Source organism: Tenrec ecaudatus, chromosome 8 (genome assembly GCF_050624435.1).
Source record: "Tenrec ecaudatus isolate mTenEca1 chromosome 8, mTenEca1.hap1, whole genome shotgun sequence".
Taxonomy (NCBI): Eukaryota; Metazoa; Chordata; class Mammalia; order Afrosoricida; family Tenrecidae; genus Tenrec; species Tenrec ecaudatus.
The window spans coordinates 41,683,650-41,702,184 of NC_134537.1; the positions used below are offsets into that span (position 1 = coordinate 41,683,650).

General features: G+C 37.9%; 1 protein-coding gene across 5 annotated transcripts in view; it reads left to right on the top strand.

Annotated features, from left to right (window-relative positions):
* Positions 1 to 18,535, top strand: part of ZNF148 (zinc finger protein 148) — a 143,560-nt gene that overhangs the window by 56,724 nt on the left and 68,301 nt on the right. For 4 of the 5 annotated variants that reach the window (XM_075556304.1, XM_075556301.1, XM_075556302.1 and 1 more), the window contains one exon: positions 9,978 to 10,326. In XM_075556304.1, coding sequence (XP_075412419.1) covers positions 9,994 to 10,326 — 333 coding nt within the window. In that variant the 5' untranslated portion in view covers positions 9,978 to 9,993. Of the gene's footprint in view, positions 1 to 8,021; positions 8,135 to 9,977; positions 10,327 to 18,535 lie in introns of all 5 variants that reach the window. The other variant, XM_075556303.1, reaches the window with a different exon arrangement.

An 18,535-nucleotide genomic window follows, 5' to 3' on the forward strand; every position in this document is an offset into this window, starting at 1 on the left:
CGTGGCCCGATAGCAGAGGTGGGGAGCCTTGTTTTCTGTCAAAGGCCATTTGGGAATTTATAGCATCATTATCTGGCCATACTGGTCAAATATTTAATCAGTTGACCCCTAATGTGATGGCTACACCTGTATTTCTTTGGTGAGGCATGTGATGTTGGCTGATACTGATGAATTCTAGGGCCTTAGATGGACCAGGGTCAAGAAGTTCCTCAACCTTGCTATAAAGGGTTTCCTGGGACTATACATTTGTTGTTGTTGTTGTTGTTGCATTTTTGGTAGTACCTTTATTTTAAAAAAGATTAAATTTATTTAATACTTTACTCAAGTTACTATATCCAAAATATTAACAGTTTTTGTGGATAAGTAAATATTATCTATTATTTTCCACATTAATTCTTCTTTTACATTTTATTGACGCATAATCCACATATCATACAATTCAATAGTTTAGTCTTACTGAGAATTGTGCAGTCATTACCACAGTCGATCAATTGGAGACCATTTTCTTTACTTTTTTACCCCCCACAGTTGAATCGCCTTTAAACTGAGTTGTGAAAATGTACAAATGTGCTTGACACAATGTATGTATGGATTGTGATAAGAATTGTACGAGCTGCCGATAAGATGATTGAAAAAGACTGAGTTGTAGAACCACAGTCCATTCCAGTGCCCCTTCCCCCGAGAATGAGACTGTCCACCTTTTCCAGAGCGGACAGCCTCCTTTCCTCCTGCAGAGCGTGGGGCGCCGAGTCCACCCGATGCTTAGCAGGCAGCACCACCAGGGCTCCTGTGAGAGTGACGAAGACATCTTTAATTCTGTTGCACTTTACAGATCGGGCTTGCACCATTAAAGTGAGGTGTTTTGGTTTTTTAAAAAGAAAAAATAATAATGGTTTATATAGTTAGTGCTTCCGAATAAATTTTTGTAGTACCCGTTAAACATGTCCACTAGGTTAGCATTCGCTGATAGTGTGCAGGGAGTCTTGTCTTAGAGAAGTATTTTTCATCTTTAACTATGGAAGACTGCAGAAACCTGCATTTCATAGTGGTCTTTATATTTGAATGTTAGTAGTGGCATGACGTGGGGTGGATGCAGCAAGTTGGATGAGCAGCATGGAGGACTCTGTAGTGCTTGGTATTTTCTACCTTCCCTCTTTAAAAACACGGTTGTTTCTTGACAGTCTGAGTTGCTCTAAGTTTGGTGTTTTAATAATTCTAAGTAACTACGGTTTCCTGACATTGTTCTGGAAGGCACTGGTGCTGGTTACTTGGGATTAAGAATTTATTTAGGTGTGTTTTAGTTGCGGGAGGCCTCAGCGTGGCTGTAGAATGCTTGTTAACTCTGGCTTAAAACTTTCAGGTTATTTTTCTGTGGTTAAAAACTCAATCACAGTTTATTTTTTTGCCGTACTAGCTAAATGATTGACAGTTTCTCTTTTATTGTTAAGCAGTATGAAGTAACTGATCTTAGCCTGTCAATTCTCTATAGTAAATATGTTTTTGTTATTAAAATTAGTTATTTGTTTATTATGGGAGCATCTTTTACCTAATTACCTGTAACAACAACACTTTTAAAATAACAAGAGACACAGCTGACCAATTATGCTTGATCTATGTTATGCAGATGTATTTGAAGGGGATTCTGAACTTGGACTGTGCCTAGACAAGAAGCAGGTTTTGTTTTAAATTAGAGGGGAGGCAGTTCTTGCAAAGATCAAAATTATACTTTTCAAGGTTGAGAATACAAATTAGAAAACTGTTTAAAAATGACAAATAGATGAAAGGTTCTAGAGCTGATCATGGGTTTCTTCATGTTTCCTCTAAACAGATGATCCTAAGGCAGGCATACATACTTCTAATGTTGATTTTATCAAGTTTCATTTTTCACCGACTTCCGTAGGTTAGAAATGTTAATATATAAATTAATCTAACTTGGCCTCTTCAAACAAGGAATTTCTCAAACACGCTTTGGATCAGAAGTAGCGTGTGAAATCCACTTTCCTTCCCTTTTCTTCCCTGTTGTCTCCCTGTGTTTAGCACGGGCTCCTTGGAGTGTTTGTCTTCTGCCTGTAACTGAAGCTGCTAACTAGAAGAAGGATGTTGTTGAATTAGGTTAGCATTGTAAGTGGGAAATCATTCTTTTTATAGAAAAGGCAGTGGTTTGTGGGTCCTCAAGCTTGCTTACCACGGTCCATTCTCATCCATCACAGATAGTTCAAGTTCTGCGTTGTTCAGTAAAATTCGGTGGAAAATTATATTATTGCCAAACTCAGTAAATAAAACAATGGAAAATTAAAACGCGGTATCTTTAAATGTGAGAAATGTCTGTTTGACGTTTGTGGATGCTTAAGTGCAGGTTTGACTAAGCAAAGGTAAAGCGGCAGACGGCTCCTTATGGTGTTCGGTGGGGGTGGCTAGGAGCCCTGGTGGCGCAGCGGCTCCATGTTTGGCGCTTACACCAGCTCAGCAGTTTGGAATCACTAGCCGGTCAGCAGGAGGAAGATGAGGCTTTGGACTCCGTGAGGAATTAGAGTGTGGGAACCCCGGGGCAGGTCTCCTTTGCCCCAGAGGACAGGCGAGCTAGGAGTCGGCATCGAGTCCGTGGCCGAGGGGTGGGCGGACACGGTGTCTTTTCAAGCAAGGTCTTTTGAGCATTACCGCACAGATCTTCAAGCCTGTTTATACTTCACAGCTTGAAGCCCTTTATTTGCTACCATTGTACCTTTAGCATTGCTTTTACATTCATCACCCATATTTAAGGATAATGTAATTTCCAGCGGTGAATGAGAAAGCAAATGAAAGAGAGAATTTCCCTGATGGAATGGGTAAGGAAGGGCTTGGAGGAAGAGTGGAGGAATGGAGCTTGTTTAAGCGAGCATTTGCAAACCTATGAATCCAAAGAATGACTGAGCTGTGAAGCATAGATGTCTGCAAGTAGAGGTTGTAGCAAGTGTCCACTCTTCCTAAAGGAGGAAGGGATTCAACGTCGGGAAGTTCTCCTTTGGGAGCCGTTAGGTTCCGTAACGGAGTGAGGTCTGTGTGCTTTGCTGAGCCCTGACTGTGAGGGAAGGACTGAGTCCAGGGCCGTCTCAAGGTGAGACATGGTTGGTGTGCTACAAAGTGTGAGAAGCAGGTACGTCTGGTTTGAAACTCCAGCTTCCTTCCGAGCTATGTGGCTTTGGGTAAGCCCATTTCTTCATCTGTTAAATGTTCGTATGATACGTAATTAGTGCATTCAAGAGTTACTGTAAACATCAATTCAGGTAAAATATATAAAGTGCCTTTCATTCCAGGTTTTTATTATCTCTGAACCTTTATTAGACAGACTCAGACCTGTAATAAAATTTGGGAAGATGTTTTCCTCATGAATTGCATAGAATTCTATTTTAAAAAATGGAGTGGCATTGGCTAAAAATGAGCAGCAGTGTCCAACTTGTCGGAACGTTATGCTCTGTTAAAAGCCCGGGTGTTTAACTGGTTTATAAAATTTCTGATGCAAAGCTTATTTACTTTATTTCATTTTATAAATCGGTAAGACATAGTTTCTAATTGCTTGCACACGGTTGATTTGAAGAATTAAATTAGAAGAAGGCAAGGGAGCCTGGTCTCTCAAAGGCCTGAGAGAGTGATGACTGACAACTCGTGCCCACCTCCCGTCCCTGCCACTAGGCTTACATGGCGAGCAAAGGAAGCGCTGCCGTTCTTGGCTGCACCACACATATATTTGTCAATCGGAAAGGATAGTGACTGGAGAGGGTGGCATGGAAGGGGCAGGGAACTGTTGCTGGTCCCAGGTGTCATTCCTTCCAGCCTCTCTGACAGGAATGAGGAAGGAAAAACCTTTGGGGGGCGGGAAGGAAGTGGGGCAGGGCAGGTGGGGCGGAGCATGCAGGGTTTAAGTGATCGGCTTAAGGGAGATTGAGGAGAAATTGACTTGAGCTGGACTTTTATCTCTTTCCTGCTGTATCCAGTCTCCAGCTTTCCCGGGTCATTTAAATTGCAGGGAAGGGGTGCCTTCCCAACTTTAAGCTGAGTCAGCCTGAGAACAGCATTGCCCGTCCTGTCTTGGCTGCTGGTTGGGATCTTCCAGTGTCGGTCATGGACGGTCCCTTCTCTTAAAGTCAAGGGTCTTCACAAGGTGCTCCTAGTGCCTCCTTACGTAATCTATTTCTTTGTTTTCTCCAGTTGGTACTCCTGGGAACTCAAATTAGTTCTTTAACACTTATTTTCTCCCAGAATCAGCCTTTTATGCAAACATGCAATTTAATGGAAGCGCTCTTCATTTTCTTTTTTAACCCCCTAACCCATGAGTTTCAGTTAATTACACATTTGAGTAAAAACTTTTAGCTTTTTTAGGGCTTAGCAGGAGACATCTTTGTATGGATTTGTTATATCAGTTTCCTTTCTTTGCATTTGACTCGTCACCCCTAAAAATAGTGGAATTAGAGAAGGGAAGTAGTGTGATTTCACTGTTGAGTATGGGACCTTCTGTGGTATTCAGGTATTTGAGTGTTTACTGAAGCACATTAGAGCTTTGAAACCACACAGTAATAAGAAGCAGGGGGTGGGGGATAAAGACTAAGGCATATGAGAAGGGAAGAAAAAAAGTTAAACAGAAAAATAGGTGAACTTTCCCTGCTAATCATTTTTCTTAGAGTGCGATTGTTCATTTTCCTTTTTTCATAGAATTGGTGAAATTACCTGTGTGTCTGGAGGCTTGCTTCATTTCCTGCCCACCCAAGTACAGGTTGAGGGCGTGAGCTGTGTGTATTTCATTTGTCTTTCAAACTTGTTCTGAAGTCGCATGCTTTAAACACTTGCTAAATAAAAACACCCACACAATCCCTTGTTTTACCACCAACACAATAATTATCACCATGGCACATGGCTAGAAAAGGTACAAAATTTTAAAATGAAGGCTATTTTCTTGTAGTTTCTTTCATGTCCTACTTCCAAAAAGCTACTGGTAAGTTTCTCTGTAAGGGAAAGAAAAAAATTCCTTTGTAGAATAACTGGATCGAGCTATTTATTTACCCCGGAAAAAAATTATGTGAAAAGGATTTTTCTGTCTACATAGTTACTCAGTAAATTCCCCCCACCCTATGTAATATGAGGTGACTTCAAAAAGTTAATGGGAAAATTAGTTTATCTTTTAATTCCGTTTTTCCATGAACTTTTAAGTCTCCCTCATATCTTGGGAAATTTTTCATGTAGTACATATAGCGCTACCTCACTATTTTAATGGCCACTTTTATTTCATGGTTGAATCATACGAATTTTAACAAGTTGTTATTAAGGGACACTTTTTAAGGTCTTAGTAAAGTTTTGCATGAACATCCTTTTTAAAACATCATTTTATCAGGGGTGCATACAACTCATCACAATCTATACATATATCATTTGTGTAAAGCACATTTGTACATGCATTACCCTCAGCATTCTCAAAACATTTGCTCTCCACTTAAGCCCCTGGCATCAGCTCATTTTCCCCCTCCCTCCCTACTCCCCCTCCATCATGAACCCTTGATAATTTATAAATTATTATTTTGTCATTTCTTGCACTGTCCAGCATCTCCCTTCACCTCCTTTTCTGTTGTCCGTCCCCCAGGGAGGAGGTTATATGTAGATCCTTATAATTGTTCCCCCTTTCCTTCCCACCCTCCCTCCACCCTCCCGGTATCGCCACTCTCACCACAGGTCCTGAAGGGATCATCCGTCCTGGATTCCCTGTTTCCAGTTCCTATCTGTACCAGTGTACATCCTCTGGACTAGCCAGATTTGTAAGGTAGAATTGGGATCATGAAAGTAAGTGGGGGAGGGGGCATTTAGGAACTAGAGGAAAGTTGTATATTTTGTCGTTGCTACACTGCACCCTGACTGGCTCATCTCCTCCCTGAGATCCTTCCTTGAGAGGATGTCCAGTGGCCGACAAATGGGCTTTGGGTCTCCACTCTGCACTCCCCCTCATTCACAATGAGGATTTTTTGTTCTGATGATGCCTGATACCTGATCTCTTCGACACCTAGTGATCGCACAGGCTGGTGTGCTTCTTCTATGTGGGCTTTGTTGCTTCTCAGCTAGATGGCTGCTTGTTTACCTTCAAGCCTTTAAGACCCCAGACGCTATATCTTTTGATAGCCGGACACCAGCAGCTTTCTTCACCATATTTGCTTATGCACCCGTTTGTCTTCAGCGGTCATATAAGGGAGGTGAGCACACAATTATAAAATTTTTTGTTCTTTGATGCTTGATAACTGATCCCTTCGGCACCTTGTGATCACACAGGCTGGTGTGCTTCTTCCATGTGGGCTTTGTTGCTTCTCAGCTAGATGGCCGCTTGTTCACCTTCAAGCCTTTAAGACCCCAGATGCTATATCGCACCAACATCCTTATATGGATGCCTTTGGTGTACTTTTACCAAAAAATACCACTATCAACCAACCTCACTGTCGTTAAGCTGATACGGTTCATGGCCAGGGAGCCCTACAGGACAGGGTAGAACTAGCCATGTGGGTTTCTGAGACTGTAACTCTTTACAGGAGTAGGAAGCTCCTCTTTATCCCACGGCGCCGCTGTGGTTTACAGCTGCTGACTTTGTGGTAAGCAGCCCACAAGGTGGGTTCATATCCACTGTGCCACCGGAGTTCCTGAATAAACTCATGAAGCAAAAACCCAACTCACTGCCATTTAGTTGATACTGGCTCATGGTGACCTTTAGAATTGCTCATGGGTTTTTAAGGCTGTAGTTCTTGACCAGAGCAGAAATCCCCATCTTTCTCTAGTGGAGGAGCTGGTCGTTTAGAACTGCTGACTCTGGCAGATCGCAGTCCAACGCATAACTACCGCACCCCATAGCGTTGTGTATGTTCCTAGTAGTGAGATTGCTCGATTGCTGGAACCACAGAGCTTACATCCTGATAGCTAGTTCCAGACTGTATTGTAAACCTTGCCTGCACAGTGTTCATTGATAATAATCTGGTATTGATACCAAAGAAGGTATCTCAAAAAAGACAATTTCCACCACTAAACAATTTAACACGAAATGCATGGCTAAATTTTGGGGTCATCGGAATAAGCCAAACTGAACCCAAACTCACTGCTCTCGAGTCAGTGACCCCTCTGGGTTTCTGAGATGGTCACTGTTTAAGTGAATAGAAAACTCGCCTGGGGTGGTTTGTAATTTTGAACTGCCGACCTTGTGGATTGCAGCCCAATGCTTAATCCCACCACACCACCAGAGCTCAACTCAAGGGAAAAAAGGAAGAGAGATCTATTCATTTCTATGGTCTATTTTCAGGAAAAATGGCACGGAGGTTTCGTGTGTCTTGCACTTCCATTGTGGCTACTCTCCGTGTACTGGCATTGTTGAAGGGCACTGTCACCCTGCCTTTAATCCCTAGACTTGCCCCTCTTTCCCGGAGTGTTTTCTGTGCCCAGACACTAGGTCTGCTTTTGCTTTTCTTTTAAAAGTTCTGTGTCGTTCCCCCCCCCCTGCCCCATGTTTTCTAACCAAAAACTTCTTAAACTGTGAGTCCCTACCCAACATGAGGTTGCATAACTGAGCATAGGGGTCATGAAAATTTTGGCAACAGTGACAGTCCAATCAAAACTTAATTAAAAACCGAGTGGGTCATGAATGTGCGGTGTTTCTGGCAGCCCTTGCCGGGGTTGCAACTTTCTCAAGCCGAGAGGGGTGCAGAGCGGAGAGGAGCCCGGCAAAACGCTCCCACGCAACTCCAGTTGTGGCAGCGATAGTGAAAGGGGGGCCCGCTGTGCGGATCAGTAACTGAAACGGGGGGGGGGGGGAGGGGCTGTACGGACTCCTGAACAGAACAGTAAGCATTTTAGGAAAGAGTATAGTTGATTTTATAAGAATTCTCAGAAAATGGTGAGAGTAAACATATTTCAGCCTTCAAAGGTTTTTAAGTTTCATTTAACTATAATTCTGTTAAGAATAAGATAAATGATATATTTGAAGAGAATGGTTGTTTGATGATAAACTTAAAATCTTTGTTCTCTAGATTGCAAGTTTGCCACCTAAAGATTTTGAAAAATGAAATCAGACTCTTGGTCCTTTGTCCTGCATATATTCTAAGCTCATAATACTTGGTACCCGGGAGAACAAGATAAACAAGTATGGGCTATATTTTTGTTTAGTTTAGGTTGCTGTTTATAAGAGATTTGAGCCATTCACTTAAAGTCTCTTTCTGGATTATAGACTTAGTAAATGAAAATGTGTTTAGATTTCACGCACGTACTTGGATTTTACCAATCATGTATTACTACCTTTGATCAACATGATACCATATCCATGTGATTAATTTGGGGGAAAGGTACCTAAACTAAAACGTAGTTGATGTGCTTACTGATTGTAACTCCTTCATGTTGGGCAGTATATGAGTGTTTATTTCGCACCAGCTGATAGATAGTAGGAGTTGTTTTTGAGAAACGTTTCCTACCCGTGCTTTGATCTTTCAGATGAAGTGTCTTTGAGTTTCATGCTTATTGTTTCATTGATATAATAACCCAACGTAATAATATTAATTCGCAGCAACCAATGCTAGAAGGGTAGGTTGAAAATATTGCATCTTTCCTATAATGATAAAATAAGTTGTTTTTAATAGCATAGTTAATTTCTTATCACTGTATTTAATGTGTAATCATTTAAAGACACTTTAATGCACATTTTGTTTTGTCAAATTTTTTTAAATCTTTAAATTTTATTGAGATAAATTTAAGAAAGCTAATTTTTCTAATTAAGTAAACAAAACTAAATGTAAAAGCTTTTACATTTTAGATAAACAGTATACACTCATACACACATATATACGTAGTTCCCCTTAATATATTGGGATGATTTCTCTTATCCTCACATATTTTTTAATAACTGTAGGATATTAAAGTTAGACTTTGGTTCTTTTAGTAAAGTATATAAAAGTGCATGACAAATGGAATAGAAAGATTATGAAAATTTTACACAAATTTTTTTATAATAGCTGAGAGAAAAATACACATCTTGAATTTTCACCATGTTGGTGCGCCTGTGCATCCAGCATTCAGCTCATGGAAGAACATCCCTCCTTTTCCTGCCTCTTAGAGCAGCTTCTGCTTCCTCAGCCCAACCCAACCCTGAGTGTGCGATGCAAGATTTGCAGTATATTTACTGAGTTGACCAGTGGTCACACTGAGCTAGTTTAATACATTGCCCTGGACATATTTTAACCAGTCTCTGAATGTGTAATATCTTTTTAATTTTTTACTATTATAAATACTGATTTTTCGTGTGTGTGTGTGTGTGTGTATATATATATATTCATTTCAGATTTATCAGAATAAGATCCCAAAAGTAGAATTAATCATTCAAAGGATATGGTATTTTAATGTATTTTGGTATATACTTCCACATTGCCTTGAAAAAGCTAAACTCATTTATTATACTACACCAGCAGTGGATAAAATGACTTCACCCTCTTTTTAACACCCACTCAACATTGACTGTGTGTTTTAGAAGAGTCATTGCTAGTTCAATGGATGAAATTTGATATCTGTATTTAATTTTTCTTTGATTGCTAGTTTAAACGAATATCTTAAGTCTAAAATTTAAAAAACGATTTGTCTGCAATTGTTTTGTCTGATTATTATTGAATTAATCTCATTTACTTAAAGGACATCTTAATGAAAAGAATGCATACCCTTTGTTTCCAATTATACTTTTCTCTAATTTGCTTTATGTCAGGCTCATTTATTAATGAAATAGATGATTTAATCTTTCAATTTTAGCTTAATAAAAATTGTCTTTCACTCTGCTAGCCTTTGGAAACTTAATGTGGTAATTTCATAATTGGAGGCAATTCTGAATTACATGAATAAATATTTTATCTTTAAATATGTATCTTTTTTTTCATAAGTTAAATAAGAAAAAATTAAGTAAACAAAACTAATTTATTATGCTTTGTTGCCAAACTTGGTCTTTCTAGGCAGTTATACTTAAGCATGAACATTGACGACAAACTGGAAGGATTGTTTCTTAAATGTGGCGGCATAGACGAAATGCAGTCTTCCAGGGCAATGGTTGTCATGGGTGGAGTGTCTGGCCAGTCTGCTGTGTCTGGGGAGCTGCAGGAGTCAGTGCTTCACGATCGGAGTATGCCTCACCAGGAGATGCTTGCTGCCGACGAAGTGCTGCAAGAAAGTGAGATGAGACAGCAGGATCTGATTCCACACGATGAACTCATGGTCCACGAAGAGACAGTGAAAAATGATGAAGAGCAGATGGAGACACACGAAAGACTTCCTCAAGGACTACAGTATGCACTTAATGTCCCTGTAAGTAACTCCTTTATAAGATACTAGATTTCCAATTAGAAGTGTAATCCACTTTGTTTTCAGTAATATTGCAAGTCATGGAAGAAATTGCACAAAATATTTAAAGCCTCACTTGCTCCAGCAAGTGTCCCGGGATAGATATACTGAAGTAGTGACAGAAATCACGTTTGAAAGGCAAAATTAAATTACATGAGGTTTTTGTATTAGATACACTTTTGAAGATCTCTTCTAGAACAACATTGATCTCTGTTAGGATTACATTTGTGTTGATTTACAGATGCCTAGTTATGAAAGTTATGTTAATTATCTTCTTGGTTTTTCTCCATACAGAGTTGAAAGTTTGCATCTTGAAGCATAGCTAGGAAAAAAATCACACACATACCTTCCAGGGTTTTTCCTTCAAAATCTGTTACTCCTCTTAACTCTTGCCTTCCTATCCCCTAGTAGAGCTCAACTCTGTGTCCCCTCTGTATTCTGCGCTGGCTTGGTTTTCTTACCTTCCTCGTGTGTCCTAGACAGGAGGGCTTTTTACCTCAACGATTCTTTGGTAAGCATCCCTGATGTTCTTGCCTTCTTGTGTCGCTGTTTTCTCTTTGACCAGCAGAGTCCAAACCATAATGCAGTTTTCACTTCTGCCTTTGGTCGTATTATCTCATATGTTGAATTTTAAAAAAATACTGCTTCAAGACCTTCTTATATCCTGCTTGGAACACTCCTCTCTCTCAATTGTGCTCTTGTTAATGTCAATAGGGAGGGCCTCCTCCTCAGTCCTAGGGTGAAGTCCTGCACTAGGGACTTGCGTCCACCTCTTCAGTAGCCGTCTTCTCACATGCGCTTAAGGAAACCGCAGACTCACTGCCATCAAGTGGATTCTGACTCACTCGCACAAAGGAAGACATGTTGTTATGTTTCCTGCACTTATTCGGGTTGGCTAGTTAAGCACTTAGCGTTTATTCCAATGCAGGGAGCTCACGGACTCTCCCCTAGTTCCCTGCAGTGACCTTTACTGTCTGCCTCCAGCCTCAGCCCCCTTCAGGGTGTCTTTCCAAAATGTGGACTTCCCTTTCCCTACTCAGATTTCCTCAGTTGATTCTTCATTGCCAACCAGCTAAAATGTACTCTCCTGCATGGATTAAAAGAACCTTCCTGATCAAGCCCCTTATCTTATTCAGACACCCCCACACAACCTAGATACACTTTTCTTCTTATTGCTGTACTTTTGTGCGTGTCGTGTGTGCCTGTACTGTCCTTTGCACGATAGTCTAATTGTCTACCGTTCTCTACTACGCAGCTTGCAAGCTTTTTCTTTTGTGTGATTCTCGTTTGGGGAACAAACTGAATGTTTTACATTTCTTTGCCTGTATAAGTTGTGGTAGCACATCCTAGAATAACTACTTTTTGGATTCTGCTTTTAAACTTTGTTTTCAATAGTAGTATCCCTACAAAAGGACCTTCAAGAAGTTTGTGGGACAATCCCAGTACTTTAAAAAAAAGTTTTACTGGCATATAATTCACAAAAGATTCAATAGTTAAACATATTAAGAAGAGTATAATCATCAGCACGATAATTTTAGTGCATTTCCCCTCTTTCTTTTACTTATTCTTCCGAGCTCCCCATTCCCCCTAGTTGCCCCTGTCCTATACCCTCAAGAACCAGTAATCCAGTTACTGTCGCTGCAGATCCCCATTACTTTTTAATTCCATGTTCCAGGACGTTTTTGAAGCCTCCTCAAATATGTTTGCATATATACAAACCATAATAAGCTATGGTAGGCAATCAAATTCTTGTGTAAAGGCTACTTAAAAAGATCTTTTTTTTCCAATTGGAGAAATGTTTAAAGTGAGATTCCTAAGTCTTCAGTGTTTTTTTTCCCTAATTCTAGGCTTCTGACTTTAATATCACCAGATAATAGATCAATAAGGATGAAGAAACAATTTATCAAAACAAATGAGGTTGAAAATACAACATACCAAAACCTTACAGACACAGTAAAAACAGTTACTATCAGAGGGCAATTTACAACAATTAATGGGCACATGAGCAAAGGAGAGAAATCCAAAATCAACTGCTTAACACATCATCTTCAAATATTAGAACAAGATCAAAAAGATAAATCTTCAACCAACAAAACAAAATAAATCATAGATTAGAGTCAAAAAGACAAGGAATTAGTTCTTTGAAAGTATTGTGAAAATTGACAAACTAGCAAACTTAACACAGGAGAAGAAAAAACATTCAAATATACAGAATTAGAGACGAAAATGTTCGCATTACAGCATAAATGAAATAAAAAGATATAAAATATAAAACAAGAATAATGCCACATTACTATTAAAATGTACTGCACACCGTTTGAAAAGCCCCTAATAAATTGTTTAAAAAAACAAAAAAAAATGAAAGGTCTATTTGCCTTTGAAGATGAAAAAAAAAATGTGTCCTTTATCCCTAGGTTTGTCCTTAGGTTTTCAAACGGTCTTCAGTGTTTAGACAATTGCATAAACATGTGTAACACACATCTCACCACGGTACAGAATATTTTCATCACCCTAGAAAGTTTCTTTAAGTTTCTGCTCAGTCATACACCTCCCACAGCAATCGTTCTGATAACTTCCCACCGTACATTAGTGTTATTTCTTGAGAACAACATAAGTAACATTTTTGCATTTGGCTGTTCTTGTGGTTCATTATCATTCATCATTGTTAAAATAATTGTCTTTTGTTTTAGTACACGAATAGTCATTTTCCTTTCTATGATTATTAGTGTTATCTCTTTTTTCAAACCATTTTGATTAAAGCTGCAATGAATATTCTTATACAAACTTTAGACAAGATTTCTTTTGCATCTCTCGTTTAATGTCTTATTTTTCTCATGAGTGTAGATAGGGAATTTCTGTGTTAAGTTGAATATAAATAAAAGTAGTTACGTTTAACTTCATGACAATAGTACATTGGTCACAAATTGGTTATATGCTTTCCACTCCCCCCTGCAATATATGAATCACAGTTGGTGTCCCTTGCTTTTCACATTTCAGTCATTCTCATGTGTATGCAGTGATGGCAGTGGCTTCACTCTGTGTCCCTTCAATTTAGAGAGGTTGAACACTTTTTACTGTGCTTACTGCCTGTTTGTATATATTTCTGAAGTGCTCTTGATAAACAAATTCCACTGTTGATTTGATGGGATTCTATGTTCTGGGTACAAGTTCTTTGTCAAATAGTCTTGTAAATATTTTCCCCAGTTGTGACTTGTCTAATGTCTTAACAATGTCCTTCAATTAAAAAAAAACTTCAATTTTGGCAAAGCGTAATTTGTACTTAAAAATGTGTATTTTAAAGTGTTAATTAGTGTTTTCTGGTCCTAGTCTGAAAAACTAATGTTTCCTTCACTAATGTTAAGATAATCTATTTTTTCTTCTAAATGGTTTATAGTTCTAGTTTTTATTTATATGAGTGTATAGCTTATAGCTTAGCTTATGTTTTATATTTGTAGAGTTTAATTTTATGTTTAGCTTTAGTTTTGATGTCTTAAATCCATAATCCATCTTGATTTTTATACTTGTATATAAAGTGGGAAGGTGTTGAAGTTCATTTATTCCTTTATGAATATTCAATTGTTTTAGTACTATTTGTTGACAGAACTTTTCACATTAAATTGCTTTGGCTCCTTTGTTGAAAATTAACTGAGTCTTTGTTAAATACATTCTGTTAAATTTATTCCTAAGTATGTCATGTTTTGAGTTGCTATTTGCAAAGGCTGTTAAAAACAAAACAGGCAAAAAAGCCTTCAATTTCTAATTGTTTGCGGCTCAAAATTGGAACTCAGTTGATTTCTTTTGATATTGACGTTTATCCTATGATTATAGCTCAATATACTCTTTAGTGATAGTAATTATTTTATAGATTTTTTTTTTTTTAGTTTTCTCTATCATCACTTTGTCAACATGTAAAGATCATTTTACTCTGTCCTTCTAGTCTGCCTGACTTTATTTCTTTTTCCTACTTTCTGTGCCCTTGAGGATCTCTAGTGTCATGTTGCACAGAAGTGGTTGCAGTAGACTTCTTTGCTTTGTATTTGAACTTTCTGGAATGTGTTCAGTCTCTCACCTTGAAAAATGACTTGGTAGTTGTAGGTTTTTCATAACTTAAACTCCAAAAGTCAAACTCATTGCTATTGAGTGGATTCCAACTCATGGTGGTCCTCTAGGACAGAGTAGAACTTCCCTGGTGGACGTCCAAGGCCATAAGTCTTTGCTGGAGCGGAAAGCCTCATCCTTTTCCTGCTGAGTGAATGGTGCGTTTGGAACCCCAATCTTGTAGTTAAAGAAGAACTTCTGGTTTTTCATAGATCTCTTTATTTCATTAGAGAACATGCATTTTCTTTCTAGTTTGCTGAAAAACTTCTACAAATTCTTAATGGGTAATTAATGTTGTAAAATGCCTTTTGGCACCTATTAAGGCGATCATATAATTTTTTTCTTCAAATAGTGAGTTACATTGACTTTCAAATGTTTCATCAGCCCTGCATTCTTGGGATAAACTTGGGCATGATGTGCCAGTCTTTCAAATCTGTTACTGTATTTAATTTACCGGATTTTGAAAATAATTTTTATGTCTCTATGCATGAGAGCTATTGGTATGTACATTTATTTACTTTTTTGCATATCTTTGCCTATTTTTGGTATCCTGGCTTCATTAAATGGGTTGATTTGTATTTCTTCATGTTGACTGACTTTATATAAGATTGTTATTATTTTTACATTACATATTTGATAGGTTTCCCCAGTAAAACCGCATACACAGAGATTTTCATTAAAAATTCAACTTTTTAAACATACATGAATCTAATTTGGTTTCACGTACCCCTTCCCTAACACACACACACACACACACACACACACACACACACACACCCGTTTTGGTAATTTGTATTCATTAAAATCCCTTTCATTTAAAAAAACAAGCTTAATTGAAATAAAATTCCTTCATAATATTTCTTATTCCTTTATTATCTAAATTATTTGTGGTGATTTTCCCTTTCCATTACTAATATTGGTAATTTGCCTTTTTGTTTTAATTAGTCTGGATAAATACATCTATTCCATTGATTTTTTTTCCGCCAAATGTTTTACTTTGGATTTTTAAAATTTGAATTCATGCTAGTCTCTTGTCTTTATTATTTCATTTTGCTTACTGTGGTTTGATTTGCTCTCCTCTTTTAGCTTTTGCAGTGGTAGCTCAGATGATCATTTTAGACCTTTTTCAATGATGTAGCTTTTGGGGTTTTGAACTTCTCTCTAAGCTCTGTGTAGATGCATCCCACACATTGCGTTTTCATCATAATTGAACTCAGAATATTATCTAACTTACTTCGTAATTTCTTTTTGACCCATGAGCTACTTAGTGGTATTTTGTGTTATTTCTGTATATTTGGGGAAATCCATATTCTTTTTCTTACTGATCTTCTCATTTCATTTTATTATGGTCAGAAAACATGTTATATGATTCCAGCTCTTTTAGTTTTATTGAGAATTGTTTCGGGGTCTAAATATCTAGTTGATAAATATTTCCTGGCTGTTGTTGGGTGAACTGGCCTATAAATATCAGTTAGATCAAGTTGGTTGATTGTGTTGTTCAGCTTTTATTACTAATTTCTTGTGTATTTGTTCAGTTGGTTATTGAGAAGACTGTTAAACTCTGATTTAAATTGTGGATTTTTCTAGATCTTATTTCAGTTTGGTTAGTTTTTTCAAAGTAAAATATAACTTTCATGCAGTAGACTCCAACCATTTAAAGTGTATAATTTGATGAATTTTAACAAGTGCATATGCCCACAAATTTGCCACTAGCAGAAGGGAAAGTACAGTGTATATTGGTTGCCCCACTGTCTCTTAGCTGTTTCTCTTTCTGTCTCACCTCCTAGCTGGGCAAACGCTGTTATGTCTTATTCTTATAAATTTGTATATTCTGGTATTTTGGAATCTTATAATATGCCATTTTTCAGTGATATTTTCCCCAGTTGTGACTTGTCTAATGTCTTAACAATGTCCTTCAATTAAAAAGATACTTCAATTTTGGCAAAGTGTAATTTGTACTTAAAAATGTGTATTTATATTCATACATTCCCCCACTGTCCCTAACTCTCAGCTACCATTAATGTTTTCCATCTTTATAATATTTTTCCTTTTTTTTTCCCTGGGGGGTTCAGACTGGGCTAACTCCCACCGTGTGTCCCAGTATTGTCCTCTGTCATGGTATGCTCTAGTAAGGGGACATGTCTTGAACTGTTGTTGGCCCTACATTTCCCTCTGCCTTAGCAGCTCCGTGCAGGGATGTCATCCTTTGGGCTTGGTGTGCCGATATGGGATCTAGACCGTCCCTTTATCTTTTCCCTTCTTGGTTTGCTTTTGTGTTAATATTTTTTTCCTTTGGAGAAAGTTATATGAATAGAATCGTGTAACCATTTGAGATTTAAACAATTAGTATTGCTCAGCACAGTTCCCTGAGAGCCATCCAAGTATGTATGTCAATAATGTGCTCCCTTTTACGAGTAGTCCATAGTGCGACTATACTATAGGCTGGTAAACTGCTCATTTATCAGAGAGAGTTTAGCTCTTTCCAGGTTTTAGGTGCTGGAAAGTAAGTGGTTTTGAACATTTGTGGGCAGCCTTTAAAAAATATTACTAAATAAGGTATTTATTACGATAGATTTTGAAAACTTTTATTGTGAAGGTAGGTGAGGCTTCACATTTCAGATCAGCAATTTTGTATTCAACAATTTACACTAATAATAAAAAAACCCAGTGGTGTGTCCTGCCTCAACTCTTTGGGCTCTCCTCTCTCCCTTGTAGAATACTATTTCCCCTTCACCCAAGTTAACCCCTGCCCACTCTCTAGCCTATTGCTTTACCTTTCCTCCCTTAATTAATACTCCTTCTTCCAAACCATCAAAGTCTGTTTACTTTGGTCTGAAAGCCTTTGTCTTTTTCCTGTATAGCAGTGGTGTCATATAATAAATATCCTTTGTGATTGGCGACTTCCACCAGCAGAATGTTCTCCAGACTGTGTGTAGGCTTTTGTTTGGACATAGGTTCATATATCTCCAGTGTAAGTATTCTATCATAGTTTTATCAACTAGATAGTCATTCCCAGTGTTTTGGGATGTGTGCTCCTGTATGTTTTTATAGACATGCTACACACAGGGTGTTATTGCCAACATAATTTGAACTTATCTTACGTTCTTATTTGCAAGTTTATTAAAGATTGAATTAGTGTTGTCCATATTTGTTGATATTCTGTAATTAAGGCCTATTAACGCTAATAGAAATGAGCCCTGGTGGCTAAGTAGGCTGTATGTTGGGCTGCCAACTGCAAGGTCAACAGTTTGGTCCCATCAGCAGCTCTGAGGGAGGAAGATAAGGCTGCCTGTTTCCATAAAGATTTAATGACTTGAAATCCACAGAAGCAGCTTTACTCTGCCCAGAGGGTCACTGTTAGGAGCTGGAATTGATTTGATAGTGATGGGTGTGATTTTAGGAGTATTTCATACCAATTTAAGTAACAGGTTTTTCGTTTGCAAAAACTTCTGCTTTTCAGAGCTTATCTTGACCCTATTGTGGTCACTCATTTATCTTGATAGCCTCACATTTTCAGTAGCATAGGACAGAGCGAAATGCAGGCCGACTTTTGGATATATGAGAGGTTTAAAGAAAAATGAATGAAAGATCTCAGAGTTTTTCCACGAACTTTTTGAAGCCCTTTTGTATATAGTTTGCTCACTGCAATTTGCAATCTGTTATGCTAATGACTGGAATGAAACGATCATTAAATTAATAATTTAGTTCTTTAGTCTCTCGAGCTTGTGCTCAATAGCTGCCTTGCTGCTAATGGCTTTTACTGAGCAGTGTAGATAAAACATTTCCCTCACTGCAGAAAGGTTTATTGGCTAGCACAGCATTAGAAAACATTCTCAACTCGAAAACAAGTTTTATTTCAGATGTTTTTAAAAAGGTGTTTAACTTAGTCTTTTTATTATTATCAGGTCTATTTAGTAGGAATTGAAAAAATAGTAATTTTTGCTTTTATTTTTCTAGTTTGATAGTAAGCATGTGAGAGAGGAATGTAATTTATTAATAAAATGGAGCAAATTCAAGATTCTATGGGCCATACTCATTTTCTAGAAAATTACTGGATGGCATCACTTAAGGATTT